The 17,690-nt window shown below is 35.7% G+C and overlaps 1 protein-coding gene across 1 annotated transcript in view; it reads right to left on the reverse strand.

The window, feature by feature from the left end:
* Window positions 1-2,890: 2,890 nt before the first annotated feature.
* The window catches only part of LOC140336759 (beta-1,3-galactosyltransferase 2-like), an 18,623-nt gene continuing 3,823 nt past the window's right edge, over window positions 2,891-17,690 (reverse strand). Inside the window, exon 2 of the mRNA XM_072420103.1 lies at window positions 2,891-4,203. Within this exon, the coding sequence (XP_072276204.1) occupies window positions 3,018-4,100 (1,083 nt within the window). The 5' untranslated portion in view covers window positions 4,101-4,203 and the 3' untranslated portion in view covers window positions 2,891-3,017. The remainder of the gene's footprint in view (window positions 4,204-17,690) is intronic.

Below are 17,690 nucleotides of genomic sequence, written 5' to 3' on the forward strand. Positions count from 1 at the left end.
GGAATCACTGTTAACTGTTTAAATGAAGGCTTTGAACTCCCATGTTAAAAAATTTCCAAACATTTAATTGGGTGACTTCACTTCAGAGTATTTTTGGGCATATGGGCTGCAAAGAGAACACAACCTGCAGCGTTGGAATGCTTGTATTAGAATGCTCAAAAATGCTATAAACACCCCTAAACACTCAAAGCCTTCCCTCCATGTAACGTGTATAGCATTTGTGGCTGTTATATATGTTTACAAGTGTGTTAATGTATTTGTGTGTTTTTTTTTTTTTTGGCTGATTCTATGAGTTTTTACTACTGTTTCTCCTTTTGGGAGTTTTTATTTATGTTACCTCTTCTTTTACCTCTTCCTCTTACCTCTTCCATTTATCTCCTTCATCGTTATTCAAATGTCCAAGAAGTGGATCACTTATATACACATTTCCTAGCAATATTTGCATAGCAAAGTGGGAAAATCTGATTGCTATAGGGAGTAAAAGAAACGCCTTAAACTATTTATTAATAATAGTGAAAAGACCAAGAGGCTTATTAGAAATACAACAATGATGTGGCTACACTGCATGCCATGCACTTTACTAATAAACTGTTTGCTGCCCCAGCTGGGAAGAGAGGTGATCATGTCACCAAATTGAGTAAGACCTTTTTCAGGCTTGAGGTCAAAGCCACACATCTAGCTGCTCCGAACTGCCCCTATTCAACTAATATGTAGTTTATTTAGTGTCATCCACAGCAATAACAATCACTGTATCATGCAGTTGAGTGTGATTGAGGTTGGGGTGTAGTCATTCTTCCAATGGAGGTAAATCAACCCCTTAGCAAGGAACTGCCATGATCTCATGCAACTGCAGCCACATGCACACAATGGTTCACAAAAGCTTACATTTGTTAAATAGGAGCAGGTGGAAGCACTACAGTACAATGCTGGAATCAATACCAAGTCCGAAATGGGCCCTAAAAGACCTTGACCATATGGGTTACACCAATGTGTCCTGTTAGATTAGTTTCTAATTTGTAAACTCCCTTTAATGACTAGCTTGGTACTAATGGATTGAAGAAAACCGTACACAGTGCCTATATATATAAATAGATCAATGTCTTCACCAGTAAATTCAGACTTGTAGGTGTATCTTCTCTAGTAGGGACTCTATTTAAAAGTCTGAGGACCACGAACAAGAATATCCACTAAAAAACATATGAGATGTAACAGCGAGCATAGATTTATAAACAAAAATATATTTTCTTTCTTTTCTTGAGGTGGTGGTGGGTGTTGCTTCAAAAGCTTATTTTATAAACAATTTCTATACATAAGAATTTTTACCTTTTTAAACAACACATACATAATTGGTATGAAAAAAGAATCCCTTTTATATATCTCACGTTGCAAAACAAAAAGTGGAAACCACCTTAAATATATATTTTACATCAAAATGTAAACAGCAAAGGCCAATTCTGCTACCCTTTGAAACAAAAAGCTCCCTATCCATTTGTGTGGTTGTTTTTTATGCTCACACAGGTTGACCAAGAAAAAATAATTTCTTATTTTGTGTTTCAAGAACATTTAAGTAATGTTGTATACAGAGATATGCACCTCAATACATTATGTTATTATATAAAGCAATTACATTGTAGCATTATAATACCCACTATAAACAGAAATAATGTTCTGTGCTGATTTTGATTCCAAGCATATGAGACACTAGATGGCATCATTACATAATACAGCTAAAACAGCTGAATAACATTACAGATTTTGTCTGCATCTTTATCACTGACTTAGTATTGTAAAAATGACAAATATGATCAAGGCTTCTATACTTCTAGTAAGTGTGTATGCTTATGTACTTGCATGCGCGTTTGCATTTCTTATCTGTATTGTATATTTACTAACTAAAAACTTTTCATAAAAGATATTAAAGTAATTTGTTATATTTTATTCAATAGAGTAGGTAATGTGCATGACAAAATACTGTCTGCAGAAACCATTGCTACAACTTGCTCTGACAAATGGACATTGTGACAGTGTTTGCTGATGTATGACCTTGGTTATTTCTTTAAGTGCCTAAGGGACTGCAAAAATGGAAAAAGATTTTATAATGTATGTAATGAAGGCCATGGAAATGTGAAGACCTGTTCTCTGCTGCCATATAGCATAAGCTATTAAGTCTACAGTAATTGCATGAATGCTTATATGTATTCTGATGTAAATGATAATGTACAACAGGTTTGCTTGAAATAGAATTGTTTCTATTATTAATATTACTATTATTATTATTTTGTTTCATTTTATGAATGAATAAAATGTTAGTTCCATTGTATATAATTGTACCTAAACGAGCAAGTGCTATCATTGTGTAGTAGACAAGGTAGAAACCCCAAAGTAATGTAAAATAATGGACACAAGGGGGGAGGTTAATCATTCTGCATTATATAAACAGGAATCATCAGATTTTACAGTTCAGAAACATCACTCTGGGTAATCTACACTCATGTTCGATCAAAGTCAATAGGCAGCCATTTTCCTTATCCTATTCGAACAAATTGGAAAATGCACCAACAAGGGGAAAAGGTGTTGGATTGCATTGGAATTAACTTCATCCCAGTGCTTTGATCACTTTACATGGTGACATTAGGCCATCTACTGGTGTGACTCAAGTATAAACTGAGATTAGCATTTTCAGGTCAAAAAATTATTGGTTTATACTTGTGTATATACTAAGTCAAAGGCAAGTCTTTCAGCCTTTTCTCTCTCTCTCTCTCTCTCTCTCTCTCTCTCTCTCTCTCATGCGCATCACCATAGGCAACAGTTTTCTAATGCAATGCTAAGTACCTTTTTGTGCTTCTGTTCTTTCCATGTGTGGCACTGGAATAATGTTGACTATAATACATAGTTTTACTCTGTGCAGTTTAATTCATGCAAATATCATTTATATGCATCAAAATAAATATAGTAGATCTCCACATTGCACAGAACATTTTCAAACAGCACTGATACGGTGCCCAACATAATTATAGTTATGTATTACAAGTCCTTTTATTTTCTTGTATGAGTTTCCAGAAAGCAATAAGTTCAGCTGGGCCTATTTCATGAGAGGTAATCAGCCTATTATAGGCACAGGGACTAAATGGAACTTTATAATTATTAAACAAAAAACTATCTGGAGGTGGAATAACTTGTACTTTTTCCTTGTCGAGACAGATTCCAACAAAAACATCCTCAAGGTAAACAAATTTTGCACTAAAAGAGGCCCTTAAAATCTTTGGTGCAACATCCCCAGAAAACACATAACCAGTTCCTGAGCAAAAGTTTGGGTAGACATTGCCTGGGTAAAGGGAATATGGCATATGCCATTTACTCTCCCTATTTCTGTGTGGCTGGTGATTCTGAAGCAAATAACCTGTAAAATAGTTTTTCTTGACAGGCAAATCTGGTCCTAAGAAGTCCAGTAGACGTTCTGTGTTTATAAACATATCACTATCTGTCTTCATGACATATTTTGCTTCTGGGCAATAGACAGAGACCCAATCTATGCCCATCATGGTTTTAATAGTCAAGTTTTTATAGGTATCCTGAAAGTTTTTCTGGATAATATCATGATGTTTTTCACTTTCCTCCAAAATTACATTCTGGTCCACCGTGCTATCACTGCCCAACATGAATAAACGGACAATAGGAACACCGGTATTCAGGGACTCATTTCCCCATGTTTGTCTTATGGCTTCTCGCTTTTCAACATCTGTTGCAACTGTTGCGATTATCAGAACCAAGAAAGGGCTGACAGTCTTGCATTTGTTTGGTTCATTAATGATATATGGATAGTAATTAATGTTTATGTATCCTTCAGCAGGCGGTGACAACGTAGTAGGAACGCTAAGAAGAGTTTTTTTCACCCATTCAAATGCTGTTTGAGTATTTGCAGATATTTCCCGGTTTCCTAAAAAAATATATTTCCTGTCCACCAATTTAGTTAGATCATTTAAATGAGCTTGCCGGTATACTAGAAGTACAATAAGCACACTGCAGGAAATAATGATGTATATAAACAGCAAAATAAATGTCCTTGTAGAACAAAATGAAAGTTTTTTATCTGATGCCATTATAGATTTGATAGATGTTCACCATGCAGTTACTAAACACATGTTTTACATTATTATTCCGCATATGTAGCTTTCTTTTTCTATAACAGTTTTTGCCAATCCCCTAAAAGAAACAAACAAAAAGAAATATTAGTATTTAAAAAGCAGGCACCATGTTGATGAAAATGGCAATGGTTTAGAATAAAAATTATAATAAAAATTATCCAACATGAAGTAGTAAAGAGTCTTGACCTGCTCCCCCATACATTATAAACAGGAGCAATTTTTCAGTGGCATGCACTTTGGACATTTTTCCTGCAGTTAGGCTATTTGGCCTATGAGTTGCCTACAGCTTGGGACACATTGTATGTGTAATCTATGACTGTCCAATGACTTTGTAACCACTATTCATTGGTACGCATAAGGACATTTGTAAGTATAAAGGTAATGCTATCTACCTGGAGAATTCCCCTAAAAAAAGAGAAATTACTTAATGTTTTTTATGTACTTGTAACATATTTGAGGCTTTTCAAACAATTAAATAAACAGGGTCAGATATCAAAGTGTTTACCTTCCATCTCAATTTAAACGTTGGATTAAACTCAGATTCCTGTGATTTGCATCATTTGTTAATTTTAGATGTGTGTTTTAGTCATATCTGAAGTTTAACATTTCAACACAACTAATAACTTTTGCTAGATTTGTTCCACAACTCGTAGATACCAAGGAGCTTTTTTTCACACCTACATATTAGCAAGGCTTATAATGTGTTTCCTGTGTAACACAAATCCTAAACAGCCAAACCCAGAAATCATATAGCAATCTGTCGTGGCTGTGTGGGAAAAAAAGGGTTCCTACCATTCCTGTTCACTAAGTAGGAGACCTTGGTGCCGCAAATGACCCCACAACAGAATACTGCGACTCAACACGAATCTAAAGTCTGTTCTCCAGCTCTATGCTTTAAAATTCTACTGAAAATCTGGTCAAATGTTTCAATTTTATCAACCAAGATGGTATTACGGGAGGCATACAGACTTCCATTAAAAATAAATAAAAATCTTCTGGCACTCTAATCAACTAATTATGTACATGTTTTCACACAATTAGGTGTTCATAGGCTCAGATGTAAACACAGGCTTACCATATTTACTGATGTGAACAATCAGGGCCTGATTTAATAAAGCTCCCCAAGACTGGAGAAGATACACTTTCATCCAGCAAACCTGGAATAGATCTGGTCCAGGATTTGATAACAAATAGCAAAAGACTTTTAAGAAATTCATTCCAGGTTTGGTGGATCACCCAGGTTCACCAATAATGTAATAAGTGTATCTTCTCCAGTCCAGGAGAACTTTAATAAATCAGGCCCTCAGTATTTAGTAAGTGAAAACGCACTTTACTTTTTTAATCAAGTATTGGATCTCCTCTAAACATTCCTGAAGTTATGAAACAATGGGGACTCAGATTTGGAATATTCTTATCCTGAAACCTTGATAGATAAACAGAACATGTGATGTCACACTAGTACAAAGTGAGGGCTTTGTGAGCAGTTAGGATGTCAGACACAAGTACTGAGGGCTCATTGTTGTGCTAAGAACCATTTTTAGAAGTGCTACTTATTTTTTAGGTTCTAGGTATAATAAATAGATAAATAAGAAAGTAAATATATTATGATGTCTATAAATACTCAAATAACAGAAGTCTAAGTAACAACAAGTAAGGCATTGCATTGCAATAAACAAACTAAAGTTTCTCAACATATGTTTTGTATTTCAAAATATTTCCTTCCACAACTGTAGCATTTTTCATTTCAATACATATTGTTACTGTTAACCCTTTTCCTCAGAAGTGTGTGCTGAGACTACAACTTTATATAAAACTAATAGGTTTTGTGGTTATTTCTATTTCCCTTCCAAACACATTTCACTGAACACTGAAATGCACACATATAGCAACAAAGACATATGTACATTAGGTAAATGTTTAAACAGTCTGGTAAATCATCTGAAGCTTAGACCCCTCTGCTTTTTATTTTATTTTGTATTAGGACCAACAATGTGGCTGCCCTGTAGATGCTTTACAGATGTTCCACCATTCATTATCTAATATCTGCAGCTGTTTAATAGGTGTTAATTTTTAATGGACCATTCTCCAGTGCATAACATAACACATATATAGGAAACTGGTTTGAAAATTGTGTTTTATTTTTGCAGGATAAACTAACCACTTTATTTCCACTTGAAAAATTCCACTCCTAAGGTCAAAATAAAAAAGTCAGTTGTTACAGAAAAAATTATTTAGACTTGTGCAAGGTTATTGCATAAAGTAAAGATGTCAACGCTTTTATTGAAAGCTAATTTTAGTACAAAACCAAAAAGTTGACAATCCATTACACCATATCCACAGTACATTACTAAAGCCGAACCCTTTCATATTTTTGTGACCTTTGAGGTTAGGAAAGATTGGGCAGCAAGAATGTGCACCCACCTTTCTACCTATGAAAGAACCTTGCTTGCTAAGAAGAAAAGGGGTTACAAAATTAGGAAAAACTGCAAGGGGTCCCCCTATACTAAAATCAAAGCCTTTCACAGGGTTGGGACCTTCTTTTATAGGTAAAGAAGGGCAGCATGAGTGTGTGTCCCCCCCACCCCAGCTTTGAAAGAAATCTGGTTTCCAAAGAAGGAAGAGGGCAAAATTTGTGTAGTCCCTTTCTTTTTGACAAAATCAGACCCCTACCTGCCCCTTATGGTAGCAGGGGGCATTGATATAGGAGGGGGCCTACAATTTTATTAATAGGGAGGGTTTCACTAAAAGCATGGAGACTTTTCATTAGAAACACATGAAGTTTTGGTCGCACCCATCCCCACAACTTGATCCCAATAGGGGGTCTGCAGGCGGAGAGATTATTAGAATTTGAAAGCCCTCTCAGCCTTTCAAGCTAGATATCTACTCTTTCACCCTAGGGAATGAGTACAGGAGCCTATAGTACCCCTTACCCATCCCAAGAAATTGTTAAATCAAGCTATGAAATGCTCCTATAGCTCCCCCTTCTTTAGCAATTTTGGTGATACTACTATGTTCCGGAGCTTGCAAATAACAAGGAAAGTCAGTATACAGAAAGACATTATTAATATTTATCTGCATTTTTTCTAGATTGTGAATAACGTATCATGTATTATGCTTTTACTTGTTTCAAAGCAATGCCGTAATAGGTTTAATGCCCAAATGCTTCGGCATTGTTGACAGATCCAAAATGTTTTAGTATTGCAAAGCTTGCCCCTTCTTCTTGCTACCCACTATTTTTCTATTGTCCTACTGAACTATTCCCATGGTGGGTTCTCTTACCTACAAACAGGGAATATGCAGACAATAGAGAGGTAAAAGTAATCTGGGACACTATCCAAAGGTTCCAGATATTTACCTGTAATAAATTGGGAGGGGTGGGGATTGCTGGGACTGCTGAATGTTTTTGCACTTTATCTTCTCCATTGACAGAGTTTCTTGTAATACAAAGCTTCCAGAAAAGATTGGAGTGAAGTAATCTGTTATTATACTTTCTTACTGTAATAGGTAAACTGATTGTCCAAAAAAAAGAAATTTATTTAAAAATATGCCTCCTGTGCTAACAATTTTCCTGTTTGGTTTTGATACAGTTGCATGCTTCAACATATTTTGCAATTTGCAAATGTTAACACGATGGGCTTTTATGGGCTTTTTATTTTATTTTAGAGAATAAGAAAAAAATCTATTACATTCACAGTTGGTCCACTTGGATCACCTTTTTTTGACCTGAAGCAATATTCATGAAGATGTTCAGATATAAATGTAGAAATACAGTATTATCATAAGGGAAATGTACAGGAAACATCGTGAATGTAAGAATCTCATTTCAAAAAGGCATTTTTTTTAGAGCAGAAGCAGAAGTAGAAAAGTTGAAAATAATAGTGAAAAGAAAAGTGTTTTTTTAAGGGACAAAGCTTAGGGATGACACTAGTCACACCTAGTAGGCACAGAAATGATGCTAGATATAGGATGGAAACAACAGCAGGAAGGCTTCCTGATTTATACACAAAATTGCTAATTAAAAGCATCAGCTGGAAACTGCTGCAAGCTGGATAAAGAGTGCAAGTTGACAGAGTCTGATCTTACATTTACTTACAGAACTTTTATTTCAGGGATTCCTTTTGCATTTATATTTATGACCCAAAGCTATGACTAATATTGAATCAAAACAACAATTTTCATTTTTACAGGACTTGTAGCAGTACTTTTAATAATATTCCTGGCATTTTTATTAAGGGTGATGCAAGGATGTAATTTCTCATTGTCATTTCAGCTGGCATATTTCTTTTCTGGTTAGTCCCATTACGTTTTTAATATGAGTAGCTCCTTACTAGAAACTGACTTTTTCTTGTTGTAGTGGATTGATTATCTGATTGAATGAGACACTAATGACAGTAATAGTATAATTGAAACTGACATAGCAGCCTTTTTGTCACTTCAGCTTAAAAAAAGTATATATTCGTGAAATAGAATAATTTACTACTGATATAATAATTTTGATCACATTGACTTTAATAGGATGCAAATTTGGCTACCGAATCAGTCTATTTGGGAAAACTGTTGACGGAACTATCAGGCAAACTGAATAGAGGTAAATTGGACCAACACTTCAGGTCGCATACTATATTTTGCAAAGCATTTTTTTTGCCCTGAATAGGCAAACTACACGATTACTTTAATATGTGACTTTTAGGTAGCTAGTAGTGTTGGTGTTCGATTTCGGGTTGTCCTTATATTCGTCCTAAATATGGCTGTTCGAATTCGGATAGACCCGACCCGAAAAAAAAACTAGATTCCACGGCAAAAATTCTGATAAAAAAAATAAATATTAATGGTAAAATAATTTATTGAGTGTTTGTGTTAAAATTTAATTTTTTTTTTTACAAGTTATCCTACAATGACATGATATCTCTTACTCTGTAACACACTTTCCAGCACAGTAATATTATGATACATTTGTTACATTTTTCTTTTATTTACTGCGAGAAAAATGTTACAAATGTATAATATTACTATGCTGGAAAGTGTGTTACAGAGTAAGAGATACCTCTAGTGCAGGGCATGTTAAGAAGAGTGTGCTATCCTTGGGGCACTACAGGTAGATTAACCTGTAGTGCCCCTGGGATCATAGTGGAACTGCAGAGATCTTCTGCAGTTCAGTTCCCACAGTCACATGACCGTGGGAACTTTGTGGTCACACCTGTGACTGCAGGCGATCCCCGGGCACTAGAGGTTGAATGGGGACAAGTTTCCCCATTCATCACATCTAGTGCTCTGTGTTCTTGGGTAGAGAAATTCTATCCAAGAACACATACTACTAGTAAAGTGCGGCAACAGCAATCAGGATCACTGTTGCAGCCCTGTAGTATTTGTTCCTGGATAGAGTTTCTCTATCCAAGAACACAGGACTCCCTCTGTTCCTAGATAGAGAAACTCTATCCAAGAACACATACAACTAAAAAAGTCCTAATAAAGAAAAGCCTGAATTCTCCCACCATTGACTTCAATGGTGTTCAAATTCGGCATTCGATCACCCGAACAATATCTCACTATTCGATCGAATAGCTGTCGAATCAAATAGTGAGATATTCGACCAACACTAGTCGCTAGTAAAGAATGGACAGCGGACAAACTTATCACTAGCTATGAAACTACTTGTGGTCAATCCTACACCTCTGGTTCAGGTGATTACTATATCCATTTGGGTACTCCTTGTGATATACAAGTACAGCAGACAGGACATTGTGGGGGTTTTCCAGCCCTTGTTATCTAATAGGTCATATAGGAAAATTGTATACTTCTTTATAAAAACAATACCAATTAAAGGGAGAGTAATATGTATGTGTTCTATTACTGACACAGTGGGTCTGATTTATCAAAGCTCTCCAAGGCGGGAGAGGATACACTTTCATCAGTGATCCAGCAAATCTGGAATGGATCTTGTCCAGGATTCAAAACATTTGCTAGCAAATAGCAAATGACTTTGAAGAAATCCATTCCAAGTTTGCTGAATCCACTGGCTTGACTGATGAGTTTATCCTCTCTAGCCTTGGAGAGGTTTAATAAATCAGGCCAAGAAAGTACATTTTTCTCCACAAGCCCCTAAATACTTTGATTCCAAATAGAAGAAGAATAGCCACTGGATTTTGTAAACCAGTGCTGATCAACTTTATCTGATATGGGGCATTGATTATGTCAACTGACATTACTAAAGGCTTGCACATAATATTCAGCAAATGTATTGCTACAGTAAGCTGTCAGAGACTGAAGGTATGCCACAAGAAAGTGTAAGAGACTGGAGACACGCAACAGGAGATTTTTTAGAAAAGAAAAAATATCAAAAGGAAGCGGAAAAGCAATGCATAGATTGGTGAACTATTGTATTGAACTTGAAACCACATTTGAAATACATTTTGTATGATATGTGGTATGATGGTAAAAAAATGAAAAACATGTCATGTATATTATAAGAGAATGTGTGGAGTTATCAGTAAATTATATTATCATTGTATCCTAATATTGGACTTCTAAACATTAGCTTTAAAAGGAGACACCCCTTAAACTCCGGTGCATGATGTCTCAGCACACTGGCATTTGATGTGTCTTGTAGAGTTTACTGAAAAAAGGAATGTTATGTACAATCTACTTATCTAATTGTGCTGGAAATAGGATGCATTTGGTCCTCACTAGAGGTTGGATGCAAGGGGCTGAGAATTAGCCATCTAGGGAGAATTCACTGCTAACCTCCCCTGAACCCCAATAATTAAAGGGACATTCACCACTGAACCTCTAAAGTTAAGGGGACCATTATCAGTACCACTAAAATAAATAATGGAAATACTACTGAATTTCAGTGTTTAAGAGTCCTCCACAGTCCTGCAAAGTCACTCCCTTACATCATCTATGCATTCTGTGCTGAATATTACATAGTTCTAAGATTTGCACTCTTTTATTCTTGCTATACACTACATATTTCTGACCCCTGTACTCTGTACTCATACAGTACTTCTTGCAATTGGCACAATGCTAAAATGTTGAGTTTGGAGCCTTAGCCCGTCTGTAAACTAAATCTAATTGTGTTTCAATATTATAAATGACATGATTTTTACACACCAAGTTTAAAGTGAGCCAATTGTCATTGACTTGACATACTTGACATCAAAGATAACATTTTTATTTTTGGATTTAATAGTAACCAAAGCTGACCTTTAATTTATTGATTTATTGTTTTAGGTAGATGACAGCAGTTTGAAACGGTTGTCGAGTTTTTATCTTTTTTTGTTGTCACCCTCATAAGTAGGAACAGATGATGAAATTAGTGTGGAAACATTTTGCTATTTCTAACAGTGTTTGATAAAGGGAAGTACAGCAGCAGCACAGTAAATGCTAAACATTTAATTGTTCATATTTATATCTTAACCCAAGAGGCTACATGTGTTGTACATGTTGCTGTTCTACTAATTTATATATAATTAGATTCCTTTAATTATTTTGATTTATTTTATATTCCTTCTTTCAGATTTTTGTCTCTTTTCTGTATCATGTAAATCATGTACATTCTCATGGAAAGGTATTTGAGTCCTATGATCTTGACATAGGTAGGTCGGAGGCTTGCCTTTTACTTCAATCCTTACATTTACCTCCCCCTTTATTCTTAACAAACACACATACCTCATTTTTGAATTAAATAGCCTCAATGGCCGCTTTATTATCAATTTCACAAAAAAATTAAAATAACATAAATGACATGTTAACATAACATAGCTTTACCTGACTCAACCAACCTCTTATATCCACAGTTTTTATTCCTTGGAATACTCCAACACCAATCTCTGATTGCAGGTCCTTTGCGGCATTAACCACCACCAGATCACCAGCTAGAGGTGCTACCATTTCTTTTGTTTCCTATTACCAGCTGCACAGCATCAGGAATGTTCTCTTTTGCATACACACAGAACCTCCCAACTTCAATACAAAACCAGAAGTTTCTATCACCCTTAAGAACCTCAACCACCCCCCCCCCCTAAATCCACAACTGCTACTCGGATTACAGGGAAGGCAGGGTGGTAATTTATCTCCTAAAATGTACAAAATGGCTGCTAACCCCTCTGGTCTTACCTGTATAAATCTTCCGTAACCCCTCCCTTTGTTTTAAAAAACTGCCCAATCCCAACCTTGACCTTTCCTTTACTCTAACCCTTCCTTTACTCCTCCATCCACCTAGCTCATTCCACCCACCTTGCTTCAAGCCTCACTTTATGTTACTAATACATTGATATGAGATTTGTATATGGCCCCAATCAAAAAGAAGGGTGGATAGAGTGTTCTATTAGCTATATGATATCTTTCATGCATTGTATCACATTTATATAAAATAAACATTGCACTGTTGCATTTTGAGTACCAGGGCGTATAAGCAATATAGATATAGATAAGTACATTGACATGGAAATTACTTCAATGGAGAAACAGTTGGTCCAAATTATATATTGTTTAATGCCTAAGCAGGGAGTTACAATAAAAAGTGACACAGAGTACCCATCACATACAAATAGTGTGCCACTTTTAAGCTAGCGCAGCAGATATAAATACAGAACAAATGAAACGAAAATAAAAATGAAAAGGGGGTTTTTTTAGGCACTGATCATCAGAAAAAAACGTAACTTTTATTTGCACACACAAATGAATGAAATATTATATTCTCTAACACATCACTGTTGTTCACAATGTTTACAATTATGAATATTGCATGTTTACAATTGCAGGTCTCATTATTGTTTCCTGAGGAAGTGGACATAATTGTCCTCGAAACTTTCAAATCTTTTAACTGTGAGACTTTGTACAATTGAATTGGTTGCTTTTAACTGATTTTGCGCTTTCTTTTAATTTAGCAGTGATGTTTCGGAGAATAGAATTATGTATTCATTTTTAAAGTGTGAAAATAAAAGTTAAGTTTTTTTTTGATGATCAGTGCCTAAAAAGCTCCCCTTTGTTTCATTTTTTTTAGTATTATTTAGCATTTAGACTTAAGCTTTTGACAAATCATCATTATGCTAGGTTTGAATAGTCCAATCAGCACTCTTGTCAGGTTTGCTGAAAAGGTTATTTTTATTTTGAAATCCAGACTTGGGTGGATGAGGTCGATGATAGCACAATGCTGAGTTATGATTAGATTAGTAGGAGGTGCTGAAGTCATGTAAAACAACTTGAGACACCAGTTTTTAGGCTTATTATAGATACTTTTACTATATGTATAATATGTGACAAATTAAAGATAATAAAATCCTTTGCACAATACACACATATATGTGCTGTGGTCAAAGATGTGGCTGAGGACAAGCGTCAGCTTTACTCAAATGTACTCATCCCCTTATTTTATTTTCCATATTTCATAACTTTCCAGCTTACTGCATTTGTGTGTAGTGAGATAATAATCACTTTGCCTATTTTTTTAAATGTTTGATCTGTAATGCAGAGTGTTTTGCCTAAAGATGGCTGCTGTGTCCTTAGCATTTAGTGATAGGGTCATTTAGGTGTGACCTGGCTGGAACAAGGATTGCCTGTACTACTAAAACTGGAAGGTAACACAGCATCCACTCTTTGGGACATGATTTATGGGCTGTACAATGTGTCTATGCTAACGTGTATTGAAAGAATTATTTTAACTTTGATGACTCTAAGGATGTTATCTGTTCTTACGTTTAATATATGGACTTTCAAATACCATAATCAGTGGATTATTGTCACTGCACTGACACATTTTGGGACTGCACTTTTTTATCCCCAAGACCCACTTGCAATCAATGCAATGTGTATTGAATGTTCATGGACGAGGTAAAAGCCATGATGTCTTATCAGCATGTATAGAATGGGGAAAAAGTTAGACTGGGTACACACGTGCAATTGTTCTTATCCAATAATTGGCTCAGGGCCGATATCGGACAAGAATCTGGCATGTGTACAGCGCTCGTTGTCCATCGTTGAAACGATTGTCCTGGCGGATCTACAGACGATGGATGAAGAACGATCATGGAGCAAGTGAAGGGAGCAGGGTGGAGCAGGGTGACGCTCCATTGTTCTTCTCCCTCCCCTCTTCATAGAGCAGAACGGTGCTGTATGTACAGCACTCGTTCATGCATAGTGCAGTCGTTAGTCGTTGGAAAGGATTGTGAAAGATCCTTTCCAACAATAATTATTGCACGTGTGTACATCCCCTTAACCCAAATGATAAACTTAATAAGCCAGGAGAGATCTGAGAGATTAACACAATTTAATAAAGCTTTGAGCCTGATTTAATAAAGCTTTCTAAGCCTGGAGAATTAGATGATGATTGGACAACCTGGATAATCCAGCAAACCTGAAATATGTTTCTGAAAAATCATCAGATCCATTTCATGGTTGCAGGATCAACCATGTTCTCCCACGATCGACTATCTTCTCCAGTTTTGAAGAGGTTAGGCCCAATGTATTCATTTGGGTAAGACGGTTAGTTTGATACAAATTGATTTTTCATGTTCATCTTTACTGAATCACTCACTCACTACTATTTTACATTCAGCATTCAGCAGAGACTATAACACAATGCATATGCATTATTATAACAATGATTTGGACTTTCAGTTAAATTTAGTTTAAATTGGAAGTGAATTTAAGTCTGCATGTTGATAAAGCATTTTCCTATCCAGTAATCTCGTACCTCGGCCCTTCATAAAGGATACTGATTGCATTTGACATGCAGACAGCCACTAGAGGAAGATTCATCATTAAATTATTGAACAGCAACCATGCAAAAATGTGAAAGTCACACCAAACATGACTTTCAGATAAACTTTACAATAATAACCTAAGTTATTTACTTATGGACAATACACTTTAGTTTTTTGTATATGATGACTTTTATTGGAGATTTCTTATTTTGTGTATTGTGTTGGGTTGTTAGATGATTTTGAAAAAAACAAGAAACTAAGCTTTGTTATTCTGTAGTAGACAGGAATACTAAAAATCATCACCTTCAAGATCACTGGTTGTGTTACCTGTAGTACCTGTGTTTCCTATGGTCTGCCACAATTATTACACTTGGGAGACATTCCCATAGACACCACTTGGATTATACTGCATGCCTGGACATCACAAGGACAGCTCTGACAAAGTAAACATTTTTATAAAGTGGTTGTAAGAACTAGTTAGGAATTGTGATGCGCAGGTTGAATGAGGGACATGGGACATGGAAAATGGTCTAAAAAAATAGACCATAGACCAAAAATAAAAAAAACAAATTTTTTTTTTTTTGTAGCCATAATTTTAGGAAGGTTGACATTCTAACTGATGTATTAAAGGTCTCCAAGACTGGTGAAAATAGATTTTTGCGTGTAAATCTGGGTGATCTACCAAACTTGATATGGATTTAGTCCAATATTCAAAACATTTGCCAACTAATAGCAACTGACTTTCCTAGGTTTGCTAGGTCATTCATGGTAGTCTATCTTGTAGGGAGTATCAGTGTAGGGAGCTTTATTAAATCAGACCCAGTGCCTGTGTTTTGTGTACCAGAGTTGTTATCTGAAAGGAAAATAAATTTAACATAAAGGAATAAAAATGGTCAGAGGCAATTCTTTGACATTCTACTATGGCATGCACACACAGTCTTTAGGGAGAAGAGGCCAAACAACAGGTCGCAAATATTGCAACATGGGGAATACAAGAATTAGGTAAGTATGGAGGTGTGCAGGTGGGATAGTTAAGGTCTAAGGCCTAAGGCCAATATATTTCCAATCATGTGTGTGTGTGTGGGGGGGGGGGGGGGGCAGTTGCGTCTATGGGACCGGCACTTATATAAGTTATATAAGTAAAGGATTATCCAGCTTTGTTTGGCATTAAAGAGGAGTTCCAATGGAACTATTGGGGCCTCTTTATAGAGCAGTAGTATGAAACATATATTAAATAAAGTGGTGTGCTTTACAAAATGTGCTCTCCACATTAAAAAACAATTTTTAGCAATCTTTTAGTGAAATTGCTGTTATGTGTTTCCTAAATAATTTGTTTATTTTCTGCATCTAACAAGTTAAGTTTCCATCTTTTGCACATACTGTATTATGTGCAGGGTCTTTGAGTGTTGCATTTGTCCTTGTTACTGCTTTTTTGAAAGCATCTTGTTGGGGTGAAGTTGTAAGGAACAGGTTACACCTAGGTGAAACTTGTGGGAACCACAGAATAAGGTTATTAAACTTGCTCTTTACATTCTCCACAACCTAAAAGAATATTTAACCTTTGCAAGAGTAGGCTCACTGAACAAGAACCCGCTCTTCATAGTCATCTGTAGACAGGGAGTAGTAGTGGCACTCATTTGGATGCACATATTTCTTTTGGAACTACATGCTCTAATACTTATTGTTCTAGTAGCTCTGCAAATGAGTATATATATTTGTCAATAAAATTATATTTATTCGAACATTCAAACAATGGGTATGATTTATCAAAGCTCTGAAACACCCAGGTACTCCCATGATCTGCTCCAGTTCTGGAGTGCTTTAATAAATCAGGTCCACAGTGCACAAGGGAAAATGATGTCACAAATCCAGAGGAATGCAGGGGGTGAATCTCTGACAGCCATGCTACTGATCACAGTACTGGGTGATGCAGGACTTAATTCAGACAAAAAATAGGTCAGTGGTGATATGATCATTACATTTTTAATTGAAGACTGTAAGCAACCCAGCAATAATAAAGAAGAATCACATGGAAGGAAAACACATCAAAATCCCTGAATTATTCATGCAGAAAAATTACAGGTTGGAATTCTGCCAAACCTTAACAATCACACCACTGTGTAGTTTTATTACCCAATGCTGCACACACAAATATCTTTCTGTTCTTTCTTCAGGGATATTTTTTCTTCCAGGTATTTCCTTTTTCCTATTTGACCCCAGGTAAATCAAGAGGGTTAAATTACGAGGATACCAGAAGTCCCAAATATGATTTTTTTAGCTTTACAAAGCCAATTACTTTATCATTACTTGATGGTTCCCTTGTTATGCTGCATTTTGGTATTTTCTTTAGTAAAATATCTCTAAGAAGGTGATCTAGAGTTTTTGCACATGAGAACAAAGACTACTGAAGTGTAAATGCTCTTCTGCTAGGCATTAGTTTTTCAGTATGTCTTATCTATGTAATCAGCTTAATGAAACATTTTTCTCAGGATTTTTATTGCGGCTAATAGGAGCTTTCATCATCTTTTATCATCTTCATGCTTACTGTGTGTGGTTTAATATTAACTAACATTATAAATACAATTCAATTACATATTACAATCTTTGTATGATCAATTTTAGAAGTAACAAAACAATGTAGTATAAAGACCTAAACAAACTGATATCCAATCAATTTGTTTATATTTCCAATCAATATAGTTGTTGGTGGATCTAAAGGGGATTGTAATGTGTGCGGTGAAATTAAGGCTTTAAAAATTGTTAATAGGGCTAAATTCACATTGGCATGTCTTGGGTAGCTCCCACAGGCTCACATTGGCATGTCTTGGGTAGCTCCCAGAGG

Source organism: Pyxicephalus adspersus, chromosome 8 (genome assembly GCF_032062135.1).
Source record: "Pyxicephalus adspersus chromosome 8, UCB_Pads_2.0, whole genome shotgun sequence".
Classification (NCBI taxonomy): Eukaryota; Metazoa; Chordata; class Amphibia; order Anura; family Pyxicephalidae; genus Pyxicephalus; species Pyxicephalus adspersus.